Source organism: Didymosphaeria variabile, assembly GCF_027946475.1.
Source record: "Didymosphaeria variabile strain IMI 356815 chromosome Unknown scaffold_9, whole genome shotgun sequence".
Taxonomy (NCBI): Eukaryota; Fungi; Ascomycota; class Dothideomycetes; order Pleosporales; family Didymosphaeriaceae; genus Didymosphaeria; species Didymosphaeria variabile.
The window spans coordinates 253,967-272,673 of NW_026611628.1; the positions used below are offsets into that span (position 1 = coordinate 253,967).

Here is an 18,707-nt window from a genome sequence, read left to right on the forward strand (position 1 = left end):
AGCGCACGAGATATAGCTATCGCTTCCCACGCCTGGAAGGAGGAAAAGGACTCCCATAGACTTGATATACCATAAGTCGAAGCAAAAGGCGGGCATAGAGTTCGGGAAACGATTCTTTGAGCATAATAGCACACTAAAAATCGAAGTGAACTCGATGCACAGTCGCCAGCAACAAAGAACCCTAGAAGTCTGCTTTGAAAATTGAAGAATAGAACCGATGTGCCTTCGGAATGGGACTAGGGATCAAGTAGTCAAACTATGAGATATGCGAGCGACAGGGAGCCAGAAAACATAATATTGGTCGTGGGCATTTTGATTTATGCCCAATGAGACTTCAAAGTAGGTAACTGGCCATTCGTGGCAGAGGCACGAAGACCTCGCAAGACATACAGGTTATTCGTGCTGAGTTTTGCTCTGGTGCTGTCGCTCGAAAGCCCGGACGAGGGAACGTTTGGAATCTGAACACCCAGGCGACAAGAGGCGACTCGGAAGCACTTTTGACGGGGCAAGCAGAGGAGTCCTCATCTTCCAACATTGACCAGGGTGACAGTCAATTCTGGGCGGTTTTCCGGCCCATGGGAGTGATCATGCAGAGAATAACACATGAGAGGATGATGTGTACATTTTGGAGCCAGGCGGTCCCAATATCTTCACGCTCTTTTCTCCAATGGGGTGTTCTATTCTCTTATTTCGTAATATTGCATGGAAATGGAGACATCCAGCATGTGTGATAAGCATTTTGGTCTAACGAACCGAAGCAAAGACATATATTCGTGCTGGTACTCTTTTGGAACAGAGCCGAGGACACATCTTCTCACCAGCTGATATTTTAGAGTGCCGTGGGCACAAGGATCAGTGTAAAGGTCAGAAGACGAGCGTGGGCCTTTTTATGTTGGAAGAGGTGTGGTATTAGTCAACAAAGACGAGTCTGCTTTATTTAGAGAAAGGATAAGATTGACGTCGCGGGTGCGATTGCTGGGGGATACCTCAGAAGAGACCACCGTGGGAGGACCGTTGGCATGGGCTATGACTGGACGTACTGTGGGATATGTATCTGTGAAATGAATACCAACAATACGTTCAGTTAGCCAGAAGGGTACCGTGGTGGGGACGGCCCGGGCGGTTCCGAGTCTCGTGACCGTAAGGCTTAGCGTGACGCTTGGTCGCGTCTTAGTATCTTAGAAAATTTGGGAGGAACCCCTTCGACATCGAAGCTTCCATCCACGCTTCTTTTCAATTACTTTTTCTGTTCATTCCTCGCCATCATGTACGCTGCCACTGTTTCATCCTTCATTCTTCACTAGAGATACTAATGCGTCTGATGTAGGTTTCTTCTCCGCCGCACAGCTGCCCGCGCGATTGCCTCGACGCCCTCGTCGGCCGTCTTCGTCAAGCCGCGTTCTATCTCCTCCATCACACCTATCGCATTCCACGCGAGGAAGCAGCAATGGATCGCTCCTGCCTTCCAGAAGAGATATCTCAGCGAGGAGCCGACCAAGGTTGAGACAACAGAGGCCGAAGCCAAGGAGGTGGAGGCAAAGGAGGGCTTTGCGCAAACCGCAGCAGAAGCTCCTGTAGACGAAAATTTGACCCCGGCACAGGAGGAGGTACAGGCAGCACCTGCCGATGCCCAAGACACTCCCGACTTCGGTGCATCGGAGCTAGAAAGCAAACAACGCGCTGCGCGCCGCGCTAACAAGGATCTCACCCCGAACAATACCGTCTATGTCGGTAATCTGTACTACGAGGTCACCGCAGACCAGCTGAAGCGAGTCTTTGGACGTTTCGGTGAGGTCGACAGCGTCAGGGTCATCTACGACAACAGGGGCCTCAGCAGAGGGTAAGCTATACATCTGCACCACGACCGATGACATTCGGGCTAACTTTTCGCCCTAGATTCGGTTACATTGAGTTCAAGGAAGTGAAGGATGCCCAGGCGGCGTGCGAGAACCTCGACATGCAGGTCTTCGAGGGCCGCAACCTTGTCGTCCAGTTCCACCAGCCCAAGGAAAACTCTAAGACACGTAGCGAGAGCGGCTCCATCGTCCCCAACCCACCTTCTAAGACTCTCTTCATCGGAAACATGTCCTTCGAGATGTCGGACAAGGACCTCAACGACCTCTTCCGTGATATTCGCAACGTCATGGACGTGCGTGTTGCCATTGATCGAAGGACCGGCCAGCCCAGAGGCTTCGCCCACGCTGATTTCATCGACGTTGCCAGTGCCACCAGAGCCAAGGACGTGCTCGGCGACAAGGTTATCTACGGCAGGCAGCTGCGCGTCGACTTCAGCAAGTCGGGTACGAGCAACCAGAGGGAGCAGAGGGAGAAGAGGGACAACAACAGTGACAACAGGGACAACAGGGACAACAGGTACAACAGCAGGGATAACAACAGGTACAACACCAGGGACAACGACAGGAGATGAGAAATGCAACCATAGGCGCATTGCAAGCATTGTTTCGATAACGGAGAGGGAATGGACAGGTCAAAAAGTTCTCAGGCAATGAGGGACGACGACGGCGTGAGATTACATCTAGCAGTTTCTATCTTGTCGTTTTGTATTGTGTTGATAGGCCTGTCAGGTCCGCATGTACCATACTAGAGGAGTGTCCTGGCGTTTGATTCCCCTCTCTTTCTGTAAATGATAGGGCGGGATGGCCTGCCGCGATGCTACAATATTTAATAGTCGACCTTGCTCTTCTTTCCGCTCCCAGTTGTGCTACCCATGCCCTATGGTCGCCACTTAGAAATCAGATTTACCTCGGCGATTTCGGCTGCGTTTGCCCCACTCCGCAGCCGCCCGCGACACGTTAACCCGCACTCATCAACACGCTCCGCAGTCGACAGCACCGTTGACAGCCGGCCCAATACTTGCACCCGGCGGGCGGCAGTCACCTTGTACAACAGCCACCTACAATCGATCTTGTACCACGGCCAGCACTCGAACACCCACCCGCGAGTTCTCAAACCATGTCCTTCCTTGGCGGCGCAGAGTGCTCGACGGCGGGCAACCCGCTCAGCCAGTTCACAAAACACGTACAAGATGACAAGTCATTACAGAGGGATCGCCTGGTCGGGCGGGGGCCGGGCGGAATGCAGGAGGGCATGCGCAGCCAGCAGATGGGCGGCGGTTCGGATGGTGTAAGTCTGGAAGGCACCTTCGACAATGGATGAAGGCCATTGCCGTGTACGAGTACAGCTTGGAACTCGGCTAACAGGTGCAGATGATGAACGAATTCATGCAACAAAACGCACAGCTTCCCCAAGGCCCCGGTCCCGCGTCGCCATTCGCCATGGAGCAGATGCGGCGAGAGCTAGAACGCGCACAACACAGCGGTTCGCCCGCCTGGGCAGCAGAGTTCGACTCTGGCATGGCGGCACCAGAAGCCATGGGACCATCGATGCAGGAGAGACCTGCAGGCTTTAACCCCGCCGAGTTCGCAAAGTTCCAGCAGATGAACCCCACCGCACGGACAGCGAGCCCGACCGTCCAGTCCCCGTCTTCGATGATGGGAGGGTACCAGCGGCCCATGTATAATGGTGGAATGGGAATGGGTATGGGTATGGGCGGCATGGGAATGGGCATGGGCATGGGCATGATGCACCAAAACTACGGGCAACAAAGCTTCCAGCAGCAGCAGCCGATGCAAGAAGGCAAGGGCAAAGGTCGCATGGTCGAGCTCGATGACCAGGACTGGGAAAAGCAGTTTGCCGAGCTGGAGCAGGTAGACAAGGACGCGCTGGACGTGGAAGCAAACAAGCGCATAGAGGAGGAGCTCAATGCAATGGACAGGTCAGTAGACGCCGCCGACTTCGGCGACTTCGAGTCCATATGGCGCGGCATCAAGGCTGAGACTGAACACGCTAGGCAACTGGCCAACGAGGAGAACTTCGCCGACAGCATGCATATGGGCGATCTGGACCAGTGGGAGGGCTTTGACGGGCTGAATACGCATTCCGTAGGAGACCCGCCCATGGGCGACTACCTTTTCGAGCAGAACAATCTCTTCAAAGACATCACAAACCCGTTCGAAGAAGGCATCAAGATCATGGAAGAAGGCGGAAACCTCTCCCTAGCAGCCCTCGCCTTCGAAGCCGCTGTCCAAAAAGACCCCCAACACATAGCCGCCTGGGTAAAACTAGGCGAATCGCAAGCCCAAAACGAGAAGGAAACCCCTGCCATCCGCGCCCTCGAACAGGCGCTCAAGCTCGACCCTAGCAATCTCGAGGCCCTCATGGGTCTCGCAGTCAGCTACACAAACGAAGGCTACGAAAGCACCGCATACCGCACCCTCGAGCGCTGGCTCGCGACAAAGTACCCGACGCTTATCAAAGAACCCCTTTCCTCAGATGCAGAAATGGGATTCACAGACCGCCACCTCCTCCACGAGAAAGTCACAAACCTGTTCATCCAAGCAGCGCAGCTGTCACCTGCGGGAGAGCAAATGGACCCCGACGTCCAAGTCGGCCTCGGCGTCCTCTTCTACGGCGTAGAAGAATACGACAAAGCCGTCGACTGCTTCGGCGCGGCGCTCGCATCGACAGAATCCGGCGTCAGCAATTCCTCCTCCCAAGTACACCTCCTCTGGAACCGGCTCGGCGCGACGCTCGCAAACTCCGGCAGGAGCGAAGAAGCCATCGACGCGTACTCCCGCGCGTTAGCCCTCCGACCGAACTTCGTTCGCGCGCGCTATAACCTCGGCGTGTCGTGCATCAACATCGGGTGCTTCACCGAAGCTGCACAGCACCTCCTCGGTGCTCTGGCAATGCACAAGGTCGTGGAGAAGGAGGGCAAGGAGCGTGCAAGGGAGGTTGTCGGCGACGGCGTTAGCGAGCGGGATCTGGATAATATGATTCATCAGAACCAAAGTACGAATTTGTATGATACCTTGCGTAGGGTGTTTGGGCAGATGGGACGGAGAGATTTGGCGGATCTGGTGGGGCCCGGATTGGATGTTGAGCGGTTTCGGGGGGAGTTTGAGTTTTGATTTAACGAAGACAGTTAAGGAGGAGGGGATGGAGACGGAGCAAGTTGTGCAAACAGCGGAGTGGGTGGAGACCGCCGCGCTGTGGGAGAGTGTAAATAACAGTCGACAGGCTAAAATGGGTGGGATAGGGTACGACGACTGGCTTCTCGAGAAGAAGGTTAAAGTCCAGAAAGTTCCGTGGGACGATGAGCTGGAGGTTGGAAATAGCTGTTGCTTTGGCACAAGGACCGTGGATATTGGGAAGGATTGTATATGGAAACTTCATGATGGCGTTTAGAGTAGCCTATCTGGTCGGATCATAGAGGCCGTGATTCATACGTTAGCATCGTGTTGCATGGAATGGAAAGAGATCTACTGAGCATATATAATGACAACATTTGATGGGTGAGTACGAAACGAGATGGCTTGGTTGTGGGATGAGGGAGGGTAGGGCACGAAGTGAAGATAAGCTCTGTTCTCTGCTTGTGTAGAAAGCTTGAACATGCAGATGCCAAGGAAAGAGCATCAGACAAGCAATGTGCATCGACTCGCCGTAACGTGCTTCCGGGCGGACATAATATGATCTTGCCAGCCGCAAAGCAAAACTCGAGCCGCTATCCAAAGGCTCTGGTCTGTTTCCCTCTGTGTGTGAGCTGTAGTACCAGGGCTGGAGGAAGTTTGTGTTGTTCAGCGATCAGTGGATTCAATGCTAGGGATTTTAGTTGTGTGTATCCAGAATTTCAATATCGAGGATTGAGGAGCCATCTGACGTGAAATATGGGTAGAGAAGACTCATTTTTTGGTCGTCCAAGAGGCGGCGACTTCGCGTCTCCAGGCTTGACAAGTGCCTCTGGAACGCTGCTCTCTCCATACCGCGTCGGTTTGAACGAAGCAAGCTTACCATAGTCGTCCATAACCAGCTTCTGCAGGATTCCCTGGACCAAGGGCTTTATCGTACCCGGCAAGTTGCGGATGTATCATGCGTGGAACTCCTGGGCTGCGCCCAGGAAGCAAAACGACTCAAGGTCTGGGCTACAGGTTCCGAGTTGAAGCAAATCCATGTCCACTGAACCGCGCTCTTGTCTGGCGTCTGATGACTAGTCGAAAAGGTACAGATGCTTCAGCTTCAAGTGGACTCCTAGCGGAGGTATCAGGGTTCAAATTGACTTACGGGACGTGATAGCGGATTTGCGCGGCGACTTCTTCAACACCGTGCTTCGTTGTGTCGATTCAGGTTTATTGCGTGTGCAACTGCAAGTATGGTGAGGCAGGCCATCTTTCGTTCCTACGACAGCTACCTTCCGTGGTCGACTCAGGTCCCACACTGTACGATCTCTCATCAATGCACTCTTGCAGTGATGATACGGCATACGCAGCGATTGCCTTACTGTTCTATGGGCGGCGTCAGCCCTCTAGTCATGTCGCAGGTTCGATCGTGCGAGTTTCCTTCATCGTTGTGTCGCAGAGCTGACTTCGGTGGTTAACTCAGTCCCATACTCTGTTACTTCGACAGGCGGTGTATCGCGCGGGCTGCCCTCGGTGATTGACTCAGGTCCTGTGCCTGGCGATTTCGCCATGTCAACGACTGCGTAGGGCTGGCAACAATATCTTATCTCTTGACCAGTCCTTCGAAATTCATGGGCACAGCTGGGTTTGTGAGGTGTAATCCTCCTACCAGTCAATGAACCTACCATTGTGTCTACGCTGTCGCGATACTTCTATACTTGATTATGGACATTTTCAAGTTCCAGTAAGAGAATGGTGAGGGGGGAGGAAGCAAGCAGAAACGCGCCTGCCAGTGAACTAGAACAGGTTAGCTCCAAACAAACCTCACCCTTATTTCCACGATTGTCTCAATCACTTTCTCTCAACTTACACCAATGTTCGAGACACACTATCATTCGCTTACCATCAGTCAAGAAGAACTATCAAGAACAGCCGAGGCGGTTTCCAATGTGTCAGTTCAAAGGCACTAGTAGGAATCCTATGCGGAGGTACGAAACAGCAACAGACCTGCAAAGACACAGAAAAGAGGCAGTAGCAGGAAAATCAAATTTCAGTATGTTGCTGACCGCTAGCAATGACCTGGGCCCAATTTTCCATTCAATCAACATCACTGGCACGCGCTTAGGTTTGCACACAGCTTATGAAAGGATTCTACCTATGCCGCTAAACGACCGCAAAAGCAAAAGACCACCCATAGGGACCAAGAGCGATATGTACAATGTCGACACATGACCCGCATACATGCCTCCAATGATCTAGAGACGCAGACAAAGATGGAATAGCTTTTTGGTGCAACACTTTTCCTGTTTGAATTTTGTGAACGAGAGTCCGGTAAGAGACAAAGAAATATGTTGAAGGCGATGTTCCCCAAGAACGCCACAATATGCATGTGCGCTCAACTCCGATGGAAATGCGATATCGACGGTAACGAGGATATGAGCAACGCGCTGATCGCGTCAAAGCATGAAAATGCGGTTCGAGCGAATGAATGCGACAGCCAGAGCGGCTGAGTCCGGTCAGTGGTGGCAGCACAGAAGATCAAGCCAGATCGGTCTCATAGAGAGCTCTCTACGCGAACCAATTCTTCAAAGGCTTCTCGCCATTTGTTGGTCTCTTCTTTGCTGGGCCTCGGAAGAGGCTTGCGGGCGTAACCGCCATATCCGAAATGTGCCATCAAGCCAGCTTTCGTGCCGATGATGCCACCCTGAATGGCTGCCCAGTCGCCACGAGCGATTACGGCCTGCAATTTGCGTGCTTCTGTGTATTTTCCCGCTTCGAAGAGCTCAACAAGTGTGACACACGCCTTCGGAGCAATGTTGGCCATTCCCCCAATGATGCCGGATCCACCGCCAATCAAGGTTTGAAGAGTGAAGTCGACAGAGCCGCCCATGCACATGAATCCAGAACCGGGATCAGATACAGTGGCTGCACGTGTAGCTGCTGCAATGCGGTTCAACTTGCCAGTGTTACCGCAAGTCAACTTGCAGCCGACGATGTTTGGATGTTGCGCCAGGTCGATGATGACGTCGGAATTCAAGTCCATTCCGGACACAGCTCCGGGATAATTGTAAATGAGTATTGGGATCGGCGAGGTGGTTGCAACATCCCGGAAGAAGCTTGCAACAGTCTCCTTGGAGAACAACCCTTGGTAATAAGCGGGAGGGAGCACTAGGGCATAGTCTCCGCCAGCTGCAGCAGCCTCCTCACACAGTTCGATGGCCTCCCTGGTAGATTGAGCACCACATCCGACGATGAGTGGCATGTACCCAAAGCCTGCATCATCAAGAGCCTTGCGGGTTGTGCTTGTTACCAAATTGCGTTCCTTGTGGGAAAGATGCACTGCCTCGCCGTTGGATCCCTGCGTGGTGATTCCAGCAACACCGGCTTTTGCGAGACGCACAGCGTGGTTGGCAGTAGTTCCCACGTCGACGTTGTCAGTGGCAGGATCGAAGAATGCAACAGTGGGAACGTATATGCCGGGTACCAAGGATCGTCTCAGACCTACATCGCCGGACTCGATGGAGCTGGTGTCGAATTCGTTGTAGTGGTTCATGGTGTAGATGGATTGAACAGCTTGGTGATGGATTGGATACTCTGCACGAGAGTTGAAGCTCGAAGCAGGCGAAGGTGCGTCGTTGTGCGGTGACATGATGATATCTGGGGGGCAGCTCAACCGACTTTATACTGACAAAGAGATGAAGCAGAGCGGATCCTTGTGACAAAGAATAATTGCGGATGTGACGGGGTGATGGACGAATTGGATACACCAGCGGGAGCTATGGTAGGCTACTGAGGATCGTCCCAGACTTAAATAATTCACAAGCCGGCCTACTGACGAGTGTGGGGGTCCAGCTGATGATGCGGTCAGAGAAACGCTAGGAGTCGCGGGCAAAGCAAGGTTCACAGATGTTCCCATGAAGGACAAACTCGCAGCCAGAACCAAAGGGGCGGTGACTCTGGAGGCGCAAGATCCATGTCAGGCACGGCTGTTTGTGCCCTGGCCAACAGGCCCAAATCCAGCCAATCGCTGTGACGTGCAGAAGGGATCACACTGGTTGCTTTTTCTCCTTACGTCGCGGCCACAGCTGGCAGGGTAAGCGGCCGACCCAGCTCGGATCTTGGCCTGAGGTGTTGGGTAGGGTCGCATGCCTTGTGACGATCTCCTGCAAGCCTGTCCAGGCCGCTCATAGGCCGGTCGTTGCCACCGTCTCGCCCGTCCGGAGGGTTGGCGGGGCTCAAGGAGCGTTGCAGCGCGTGCTCGGGGTTCCTAGTGTGGGGGTGGGGACTTGCAGACGGCGAATTGTTCAGAGAGGAAGCATCCGAGCTCTCCTCGTCATCTGATATCGCACGGCCTCCGGTCGTGGTCCCAGTGGACGGAGGCCGTTTATCTCGGGCGACTCCATGGGCACGCACCCCGTTGCTTGAGGAGCCGCAAGAGGATGCAAGACGTGGCAGACCGCGGCTGAGGCCGCCACCCAAGCAGCGATGTTCGTCATCAGACCACGCGACATCAGCGCTGAAGCAGTCATCGACACTGGTTTCCGGATCAGTGCAAGGGCTCCGGAGGGGACTTGGCTTCGTCGCCTTTGTTGCAGTACATGGCTGGCGAACAATCGACCCGGCGGTCGCGAACCCCCACGTTCTATTGCTGGCTCCGGTGGCGGACCCCAGACCATGGCTACTACGCCGCACTAGCCTACCGCAATTACACCGAGGTGATCTCAACATCGTGTGCTGTTGGATGGGCCAACCTCAATCTCGCCCCTCAAACCTCCGGGGCCTGCCCTCGTATCGAAGCCCTGCATTTGAACGTGCGATCACTCGGGCATCAAACGCCCGAGCCAACATTTGCGGTGCGCGCGAATTAAGCAGGTCATCCACATCCAACACCATGCCTGCAGCAGCTGCCGAAGGACGATCCGGCACTCAAGGCAAGCTCTCATGCCCCAGAAACGTGGAAAACTATCAGCCTCTCGTTGCTTTTGCTGCCGAATACAGGTTGCATCGGCAAAAGGGGAATTGTCTGAACCGTTTTGCCGGACGTGAACTGAACGCCGGCAAACATGTCTGATCCCCCACGCCAACGTTTGTGGCAAGAAGCCATCAGGAGACCGAACGATTTGTTCCCGCTGCACATCAGACAGCACTACAGCTCATGCATGTCCTTCTTGGGGATCTGCCATCAGATGCGTTGAGCAGACTCGCGATACCATGCTCTCCGACGGGGATCGAGGGCGGCCGCCTCCACCAAGGCACGAGACAGAAGAAATTTCTTGCACCTCATGCCCATCTCTTGTCTAGATCCTGCGTGATGTCTACCTCTGCATATGTGCGGTACGTACAGTGTAGCCCAGTGTGCGCAACAACACAGCCTTCGCGAAAAGCGAGGCCGAGAAGGAACCGAGGTCTGCAACCTGCGCTATTACCCCACAATTTGCCGATCCAGGAGATGCTCCCCCGCTTTATGACCACGTTCAGGTTCAGGTGCAGCATGGTACTGTGCCGCTCCCGATGGTCTCCTGGGGGCTTCTGACTTGCATGAGCCTGACGCCCAGTCGTCCCCGCGATCTTGCGCCTTCCGCTCTCCTGCATCAGAAGGCGCTATACGTGACAGTTCACGGAACCGCCGGTCTACGAACTGAGAAAGAATACAAGCAACGTCAAGAAACAGCACAAGGTGAAAGAGGAGCATCGGCAAGGATCTGATGTGCGGCCCCATGTGACACCTCCGCTGGCAGTGCTGGCATTCAGTTACGCCAGGGGTGAAATGCATGAAAGTGGATTTCAATGAATGGCTCGACATTACCGAAAGTACCACTTCCTTCGGCATCTTACCCTCAGGAAACCGTTGATTCCAACAATAGATCGCTCAGTACACATGCCTGTACGACAACTCACTCTAACATATCTCCCCGCATGTGTGACTCTTTGGTTTGGGCGACGACGACCGAGCCCCCCTTTGGCAACCCATCGGAAGTAACTAGTAGAGGGGACTTGAGGGGCGCACACGACTTGATTAGTTCCTGGATATTCGCCGAGATCGCTTATGTCCAGACCTTCAGTAGATCTCTTGAACTAAACCTTGCGTGGTACACTCATTGCAACCTTGTCATGGTGACGAAGTAAGGTTACGCAGTCCCCACTTCCTAAATCATCTCCTTCAGACTTTGAAGACAACTTTTCCTAACGATCGGCGCCCTACGCGCCCGGGGTAGCAGGCTTGGCCTCAAGCTTATACACCAACCTTGTGAGTGGTGGTAATGCGGGGTTTGGTCGCCGTATACGAACCGAGGGAAGCCCAACTTACACCGTTGATCAAAACGGTGCACCGCCGATCTTGTCTGGAACCTCGCTTTTCTTTGATGGTGCGCAAGAGTTGCACAGACTGTACGCTTGTCACGAGCCGCATGCGACTATTTTGATGCCATTGTGCGTGGGGTCGATCGGCTTTACGCGCAACCGTCGCCATCTGACAGCGTGGGATGTAGGGCCATCCAGGGTCTCGAATCTGCGTGCTGAGGGGTCTCACCGACAATCTTACTTCGGCTGTGGCTCCGAACGAAATGTCTTGCTTGTGAGATCGCAACGGCAGTGCTCAGTAACCCCCCACCATATCGGACAGAAGTGCGATTTGAACAAGACTCCCCACGCAAACCACGTTACGGCTCAGGGCAACGAACTCGAAGGCACATATTGCCACACTCAACGGATTTCAGCGGCAGAAGTTTCTCCGCTCCTGAGATGACTCCGCCAAACATACCTACAGAGCTAGGTAGTGCAACATTACAAAAGACATGTTGGCTTTGACGGCGCTCAATGGATTTGGCTTGGCCCCATGACTGTATGCGACTGTGCCTCAGGAAAAGAATTTCCCAGGTTTGCGAGTGGTACACGATGATGACCCGCGCAAGCTCAAGGACTCAATGCACAGCCCCGTTCGTATTTTACGGCACACCCAGAATTGGGTCACGCTCTGAATGGAATCTCATACATATGGAGAGTATTACCCAAGTGGGTCTGGTGCTGCAGCCATCTGCCCCCGCATTCTCTAGATTCAGGAGCCAAGGCCGCGATGTACTCGAGGAAGTAAGAGATCATACGACAGTGCAACATCACCCCGCGGAAAGGAACAGGGTGGCTTGTTTCCGCAAGCAAGTGAGGGATTTAAAGACCTGTGATAGAACGAAGCGAGATCCGATTCATCAATTCCGAGTAGTGGACAATTTGTATACCTCCGCTTCACCCTTGACTACTCAGCAAATTTGGGCGCATACATCGGTAATGGGTATGCATGTACAGTGTTGCACAGTATTAGGAGATCGTAGGGAGGCATCTGTGTGCTTACTGCAGAGGGATGGGGGGGATGCTTCTTGACGTCGAACGAGCGAACGAGCAGTCTCGTCAAGTGTAGTCGGAGACTCGTACGTGTCTCGAGCGTCGTGTTGTACGATGTCGGAGGCGAGGCTGCACCCACCGTGTACGGCAACACTAAACGACTCTAGCTTAGCTGTGGGTCTCTCCAGGTCGGGAAAAGGTGGAAGGAGTTCAGCGCCGGACACCATCGATGCCCCCACGCTACGGATGCGATCCATCCATCCGATTCTTACCGAAAAGGACTTCGCGATGAAGTAATGAACCGTCTTTCTGAAGGCTGTACTTTGCTCGCGCGACACGGCAGTTGCGAGCATCACGATAATTGCTAGCGTGGTCAAAGGGCTTGTTGCCGCGGTCTAGTACAGCTGGTCGGCCACTTTTTCTGCCTCCGAAATGTCTTCTTGTTGTACATGCTCGAAACAGGTACCGGCCTAGATCTCTTCATCCACCCTCGACGCAATCGTACTCCCCCATGCTCGAGATGGAAATGCCAACACTACGGCAAGCAGCCCGATCAAATCGGCCCGAGCGCGATTCGTCCATTCCCAAAGCGCCATCAAAGCGCCGTTCTTGGCCGCGGGACCGGGAGAGAACTGTACCGCTTCGACGCCCTCCGCTGGTCAATGCAACATCTCCCCCCGACCTTCCAAAACTTTACAAAGCGTGGGGTACACGGTTACGAACTTATCGATGAGATAGGCATTCCACCACGAGTCAAGTCAAGTTTCGGTCGACGACGGGTCGTGAGCCAACCGCGTACTTCGGGTTCCGCCCTGTTTGATCGCCGGAGAATCCCAGCTGAGCCACCCTTCGATCGCGTGAGATGTATCTCCTGTGGACCTCCGAAAGGGCGGTCAATTGAGGCTCTATCTGTCGTGGGACGCACATGAGGAGTGCATGACGTTGGATAGGTTGTACGGTGCATGTACGTGCGGACAGCGAGGTGACGCACGATGCAATGCGCGATGGCCAGGCCCGGTCCAACACCGCGAACATCGAAGCACTGCACCTCGGACGCGTCGAAGAAGCGCTGCGTACGTCGAACACGAATAGTGATCCATCTGCGTAGGTGAAGAGGATACCTTAGGCTGGAGCCAGTGTAGACGAGATTGTCTAGGGGAGCGGATCCTTCCCTTCCCATTCCTTCGAGTTCGGTTCAAATATTGGTCGTCACATCCCCTTTTGTGAGATGCTTACACTTTACACGCGACTACTGGACAATATTGTCGTTGCTTTTTGTATATCTGGTCGGATCTCGCTAGCATGCACCTAGGGTATGCACCTCGATCATGAGTATACCACGAGCCGCCAATGACCTTTACGACCTCATCCAGTCGACTCTCGCTCACTGCAAGAAACACTAATCTCTTTCCATATTCCCTCTCAAACGCCTACTTCCACACATACTACTGACTTTCAAGCACCAGCCCGAAGAAAAAGCAACCTCTCCCAGGCGCGAAGTCGGTCCGCAACCCATGCACACGCCCATGCACCAACCTCGCGAAGCACAACGGGTGGCTTCGGCAGGCTTATGCGACCTCAACGTGGTCTCCAGGCAAAGCTTGCTCGGGAAATTCCAGTCTCCATGATTGCTTTTGGCATCCTCCTGTCTCTTCACGATGTCATTGGCGGGGCCTGCATGCATCGCTTACCGCTCTGTCAGGTCCGTGCCTGCCCATTTCCTCGGGTCGACCAGTTCTACCCGGAAGTTTGCTTTTTCTCATCTCGCCTGGGTCCGTTCGTTGCCTGTTGAATGCCCGTTCGGGGCGCACGTTACAGGGCGTAGGCCACGAGGTCGGCGCGAACAAGGACGCTTGCGGACGTGTTTGGTCGAGCGTGTGCGCCTCCTTGGAGATGTCATCGTGACTGGACGTTCGACGCATCATGAGGCGTACGCTCACCGGAGGGCATATCTTGCGGTGAAGCCAACTTGCCAACCTGGCCGGCTGCTCCGTCAGGCACCCTTGCATGCCGTGGAGGGCGTTGACCACTCGGAGGCTCAACGCTGGTGGTGTGATGTCTACGCATACTGCGCAGCACGTTGCACGACGTCCGGAGCGATACGTGTAACCATGAGGAAGACACGGAACGGTAAGCGAGGCTGCAAGGTTGATCTTTTGGGATCGGCGGTTTCACTGGAGCGGGTATCTCTGCTGGGCTTTCCTGCCTGTAGGACGTCTTTTGATCTGATTTGATGGGTGGACGAGGTCTTTTACGCGCGCTGGCTGTTTGGTCGGTGTACGAATGATTGGGAAGGGTTGCAGGACGTCACTTGGTGGACCCCCACGGCGTTGTGAGCAGGACCTGCAGATGGTGTGGTCTAGATGGTACCGACGCGGGTAGTACATCGGTCGTAGGTGTTTGGCTCCGTATGCAGCGTATAAGCGATGCTGGGTGTCTGATTTGGAATGTGTTTTTCAAAGTACTCCGAAAGATATGCACGTTGAGCTCTTCGTGCATGTTCTCTGGCAGTTGTTCACTTGCTTCATTTACTCGGTCACAAGTAGGATAAGTTTGAGCTGAGCTTGAGGGTTAAGCAAGCTTCGATGTAAAGATTAGTCTCTCGCGCCCGAAGAGAGAATAACATCGACACAAGCGAAGAACGAGGTTAGAGACCTGAAGCTAAGGAGGGAAGTGGAGTGAAGAGTGTCTCTGCTAATTGTTTTGCACACTAGAGCTAAAGGGGGACTCATAACAGAGAGGATGTTTAGAAAGAAAAGGGTCTCGACTGTGCTATAAGAGCACTGAGTCGGATGGCAGATTCGTGGCCAATTGCATCGGGCAGTGGGTAGTAAGTTCTTGGTCTAGGAAAGGAACACAAGTAGAATCCACTCTGACGTGATGTACATGACTACATCAGATGGTGCGAGACCGAAGAGTGAGTCCTAAAAGGGAAGTAATGACCGAGCAATAGATGAACCAAACCAAGAATGAGTGGTTGTGCACTGCACGTGAGGCAGTCCAAAGCCCAGTATGTCACATAAGCTCGTGCCTTTAGGGGATGTTGACCATTCTGCCGATGATGTCCATGTACTCTCAACTTCTAGACGTCCCCCTTCGCTACCTCGTCATCGTATGTCGGCGCCGCCCTTTAATCGAATCAAGAATCGGGAATGAGTGGCTGCGGATAGAAGACGACTTTCACCTCGTTGTGCTCGTTGTAATTGACTGCCATTTGTATCCACTCCTTGAGTTCTTCGACCGTCCAAACCATCCAAAGTGGGCGGCCGTGTCTTGCGATGCATACGATCTTGCGTAGGTCGAAGTCAGACTCATCCACATGAATTCGCTTTAGTGCAGGCAAGTTCGCTCGGAATGAGCGACGCGACTCGTTCAGGTAGTATTCCAAGTAGTTTTTATTGATGGAGATATCAGTGATGGCGTCCTTGTGCGCAGGAGTCAAGGTGGCGGACCAAGTCTGGACAAACAAGGGGGCGCCCCATCTTCCCGTATCGAGGTAGAAGACGGTATCAGGATACGCCAAAGTTGCAGTTTCAGTGTAGATTTGGCGGCTGACTTCAGGCAGGTGGAAGGCGGCTACTGGCGTGTCTTCATGAAGATAGAAGGCATTGCGCCATCGGGTCGGACTGCCTTCATCTTGGACCTGCACAGCGTGGCCCTGAAAGGCGACTTGTATTTTCTCCCATGTCTTCACGTCGTCGTAGAGGCTTCGCTCGTCATCTTCGCTTATCTTCACGACGTTGCCGGTCATCGCGTAGCGCCAGATCATGTTTCGGATTTCTCCGGGCAGGCTCAGTAGCGGGGATCGAGTGGCATTGCGCTTCGCACTGTGATGATATCAGTCGATGCTTCAGGGTCCTATGCACCATGCAGAGTTTCCGGTGAGACTTACACCTCAAATCATCCACGGAGGTGTCTTCTCCATACTGACGAGCCCATTTTTCAACAAGCTGCCCTGCCACGACGGTTTCTTCCGGCCAGCTTGCGCTAGTGCTTGCGGAGAAAGTCTGGACATCCTCGCAATGTTGAAGGCTTTCGTTTTCTTGACAATCGCTCGTTTGCCGAACGAAGCTTTTGGAATCTTGGACGCGGTCGGGACGGCTTTCTTGCGGGGAGCCATTCTAAGTTCAGTCGTAGTATTTCTGGTTTTGAGACACCTCAGAGTGCTAGAAGGGAAGTGTGAGGACTAAATGGAGGGTTGAGATAGTGGGTTAAGGCAGCTACCTCCGTGCGGTCGAAAGCTACTCAATCACGTTACTGAGCAGCCAATCAGGAGGCTGATTCGAGCTCGGTGGGCGTCTTCTGATTGCCCAAGTGGTGTGCCCAACACGTGACTGAAAAGCATTAGGCCGCCCTAAGGTATATACACCTCGCCCTTCCCATGAGTCCTAGTAAGAGACTCTCGAGACGGGACCTTGACACCTTGAAACATTGAAGTAAGAGAGATGGGATATCCGATTGCCCTAAACCTCATAGTAAGATAGTCAGTAGTAAGATACCGTTCACCTTATCTATTGCTGTTCTTCAGTGAGAGAAGGACAGTAGCGTCCGCAATGTGACAGTGGAACGGTCACTGCATAAACTCGTAAATGTGTTATGCCAATATAACACAAAATGAAAACATTCTTGAAGCTCAATTATCATCATTGAACGGCTATAGTTACCTGAAGCCCTGCAAGTTTACTTGCCCACGTCGAACACCCTGAGGAGTTCAAGCAAAAGATATCAAAGACATCTATCTTGTATGTCGAAGGTGAAGTACTCATGCTTCAGCTGACTGGTATATGAAGCTACGAACACGAAAAGGTTTGACCAAAGACTCAACGACACAAGGTCCAGACACAAAGGCGCATCGAAATCAGTGTTCGCAGCTGAAGAATTTGACAGAAGATTGACCGGAGGCACCTGCATCTTTGAGCTCCTCAGCTTCCAGACCTCGCGAAAGACCACTTCCAGCTCTTCGCCTTCTCTCCCAGCTGACATTATCCACCACTCGTGTTACAATAGCTAGAGCATCAGCCGATCATGGCGAGTACCTGAGTCTTCCAACAGCTTCCATGAACTCCCTTCTTTGACATATTGGTAGCCAAATTTGCCGGATCGGTACATGTGAACGCGCTGCAACCCTGGGAGTGACTCACAAATAGGCTGGCCGGGTAAAGTCACAGGATATATCAACCAAGCCGAGTAGCTTGCTATGTCGGTGTCGGCATTCTTGTGTGCGGGCGTTAGTTGTTCGGCCCAAGTCCTAACATCTTGCGCGTGAACAGTATTGAACAAGAAGATGGTTCCTGAGTAGGCTGTCTGGCTGAGCTCGAAATATAGCTGGCGGCACACTTCTCGGAGACGGATCGCTGCTGGCAATTGGGGTGGATCTTGAAGATAAGTACACGGTCCGACCAGGGCGACGCCAAACTTTGTGCAGGTCGAAGTCATCCACGACAGGCGTACGTTGACGAAGCTTCCAGCCTTTACGTACTGCCATATCATCGTCCTGATCTCAACAGGGAGACGGAGCAGAGGAGATTGCAGAGCATTGCGCTTGACGCTGTGAAGGTTAGATAAGTTTAATGGCATCAAGTCTAAGAAGACTCACACATCAACTAGCCACGGTGGCGTATTCTCCATGCTAATGAGGCCATTCGTCAACTTGACGACTTCCCAAGACTTCCCGTCTGTCTCCGTTGAGGGCTCAAGTTCTGGTTGCGAGGTAGGTGGCTCCGAGACAGCGGGCTCCGATGTCTTTGGTTTGTCGCACGTATCAGGACCTTGCGGGATACTCCCAAGTACGGAAGCCACAAATGGCGTAGCCTTGACCGACATGAAGGCTTTGCGTGCAGCCGTGTTGAATGCTGTCGGTATTGTTGCTGAGTGTTGCGTGAAGTTGGTTCCGAGAGACTTCAGGAAAGACTTTGTGTCGTGGACGACTAGAAGAGAAAAGAAGTTTGAGAAGGTGGGGGGGTACAAGGCAGCGCACGAACATTTTATAAACCCAGTCGAGAGATCAAGTGAGAGAGGGGCGCAGTTACCTTGACAACAATGACGGCCTGTTTGACACAAGCGCAGTTCAGGTCCGACCTTTCACCTCGTCAAATGTTGATTGCGATGCGGCAAAATTGTAGTGCGTCATCAAAGATGCTGTTTGCAGGCTGACAAGATCTTTCTGAAGTGCAAGCCATCACCTCAGTAACTGCTAACATCAACCGGATCGGCAGACCAAGACACATGAATGCTGCAAGTCCGCTTTGTTTCAACAAGAGATCGAAGGATATAGAAATCCGAGAGGTACTGCAATCCTCCGAACGAAAGGAACTGCATCTTGCAAACGCATAGCTTCTATGAACGAAACCTCTGGTGTGTGCTATGTGTTGCTTCTCCGTGGCCTCGGAGCATCGA

At 53.2% G+C, this 18,707-nt stretch overlaps 5 protein-coding genes across 5 annotated transcripts; 2 read left to right on the top strand and 3 right to left on the bottom strand.

Moving 5' to 3' along the window:
• Positions 1-326: 326 nt before the first annotated feature.
• N0V89_011385 (uncharacterized protein) lies at positions 327-2,428 on the top strand (the record flags this gene model as incomplete). Its single annotated transcript, XM_056220116.1, has 3 exons — positions 327-343; positions 1,328-1,840; positions 1,897-2,428. 3 exons carry the CDS (start codon positions 327-329, stop codon positions 2,426-2,428), a joined length of 1,062 nt encoding a protein of 353 aa, XP_056065419.1.
• Positions 2,429-2,973: 545 nt separating this feature from the next.
• PEX5 (Peroxisomal membrane signal receptor PTS1) lies at positions 2,974-4,991 on the top strand (the record flags this gene model as incomplete). Its single annotated transcript, XM_056220117.1, has 2 exons — positions 2,974-3,144; positions 3,222-4,991. The coding sequence occupies 2 exons, from the start codon at positions 2,974-2,976 to the stop codon at positions 4,989-4,991; spliced, it is 1,941 nt and encodes a 646-aa protein (XP_056065420.1).
• A 2,539-nt stretch (positions 4,992-7,530) lies between these two features.
• Positions 7,531-8,625, bottom strand: N0V89_011387 (uncharacterized protein; the record flags this gene model as incomplete). Its single annotated transcript, XM_056220118.1, has 1 exon — positions 7,531-8,625. One exon carries the CDS (start codon positions 8,623-8,625, stop codon positions 7,531-7,533), a length of 1,095 nt encoding a protein of 364 aa, XP_056065421.1.
• Positions 8,626-15,450: 6,825 nt separating this feature from the next.
• Positions 15,451-16,431, bottom strand: N0V89_011388 (uncharacterized protein; the record flags this gene model as incomplete). The annotated part of the gene is made up of 2 exons (XM_056220119.1): positions 15,451-16,138; positions 16,220-16,431. 2 exons carry the CDS (start codon positions 16,429-16,431, stop codon positions 15,451-15,453), a joined length of 900 nt encoding a protein of 299 aa, XP_056065422.1.
• Positions 16,432-17,318: 887 nt separating this feature from the next.
• DIP2_1 (beta transducin) lies at positions 17,319-18,134 on the bottom strand (the record flags this gene model as incomplete). The annotated part of the gene is made up of 2 exons (XM_056220120.1): positions 17,319-17,859; positions 17,908-18,134. The coding sequence occupies 2 exons, from the start codon at positions 18,132-18,134 to the stop codon at positions 17,319-17,321; spliced, it is 768 nt and encodes a 255-aa protein (XP_056065423.1).
• Positions 18,135-18,707: the final 573 nt, after the last annotated feature.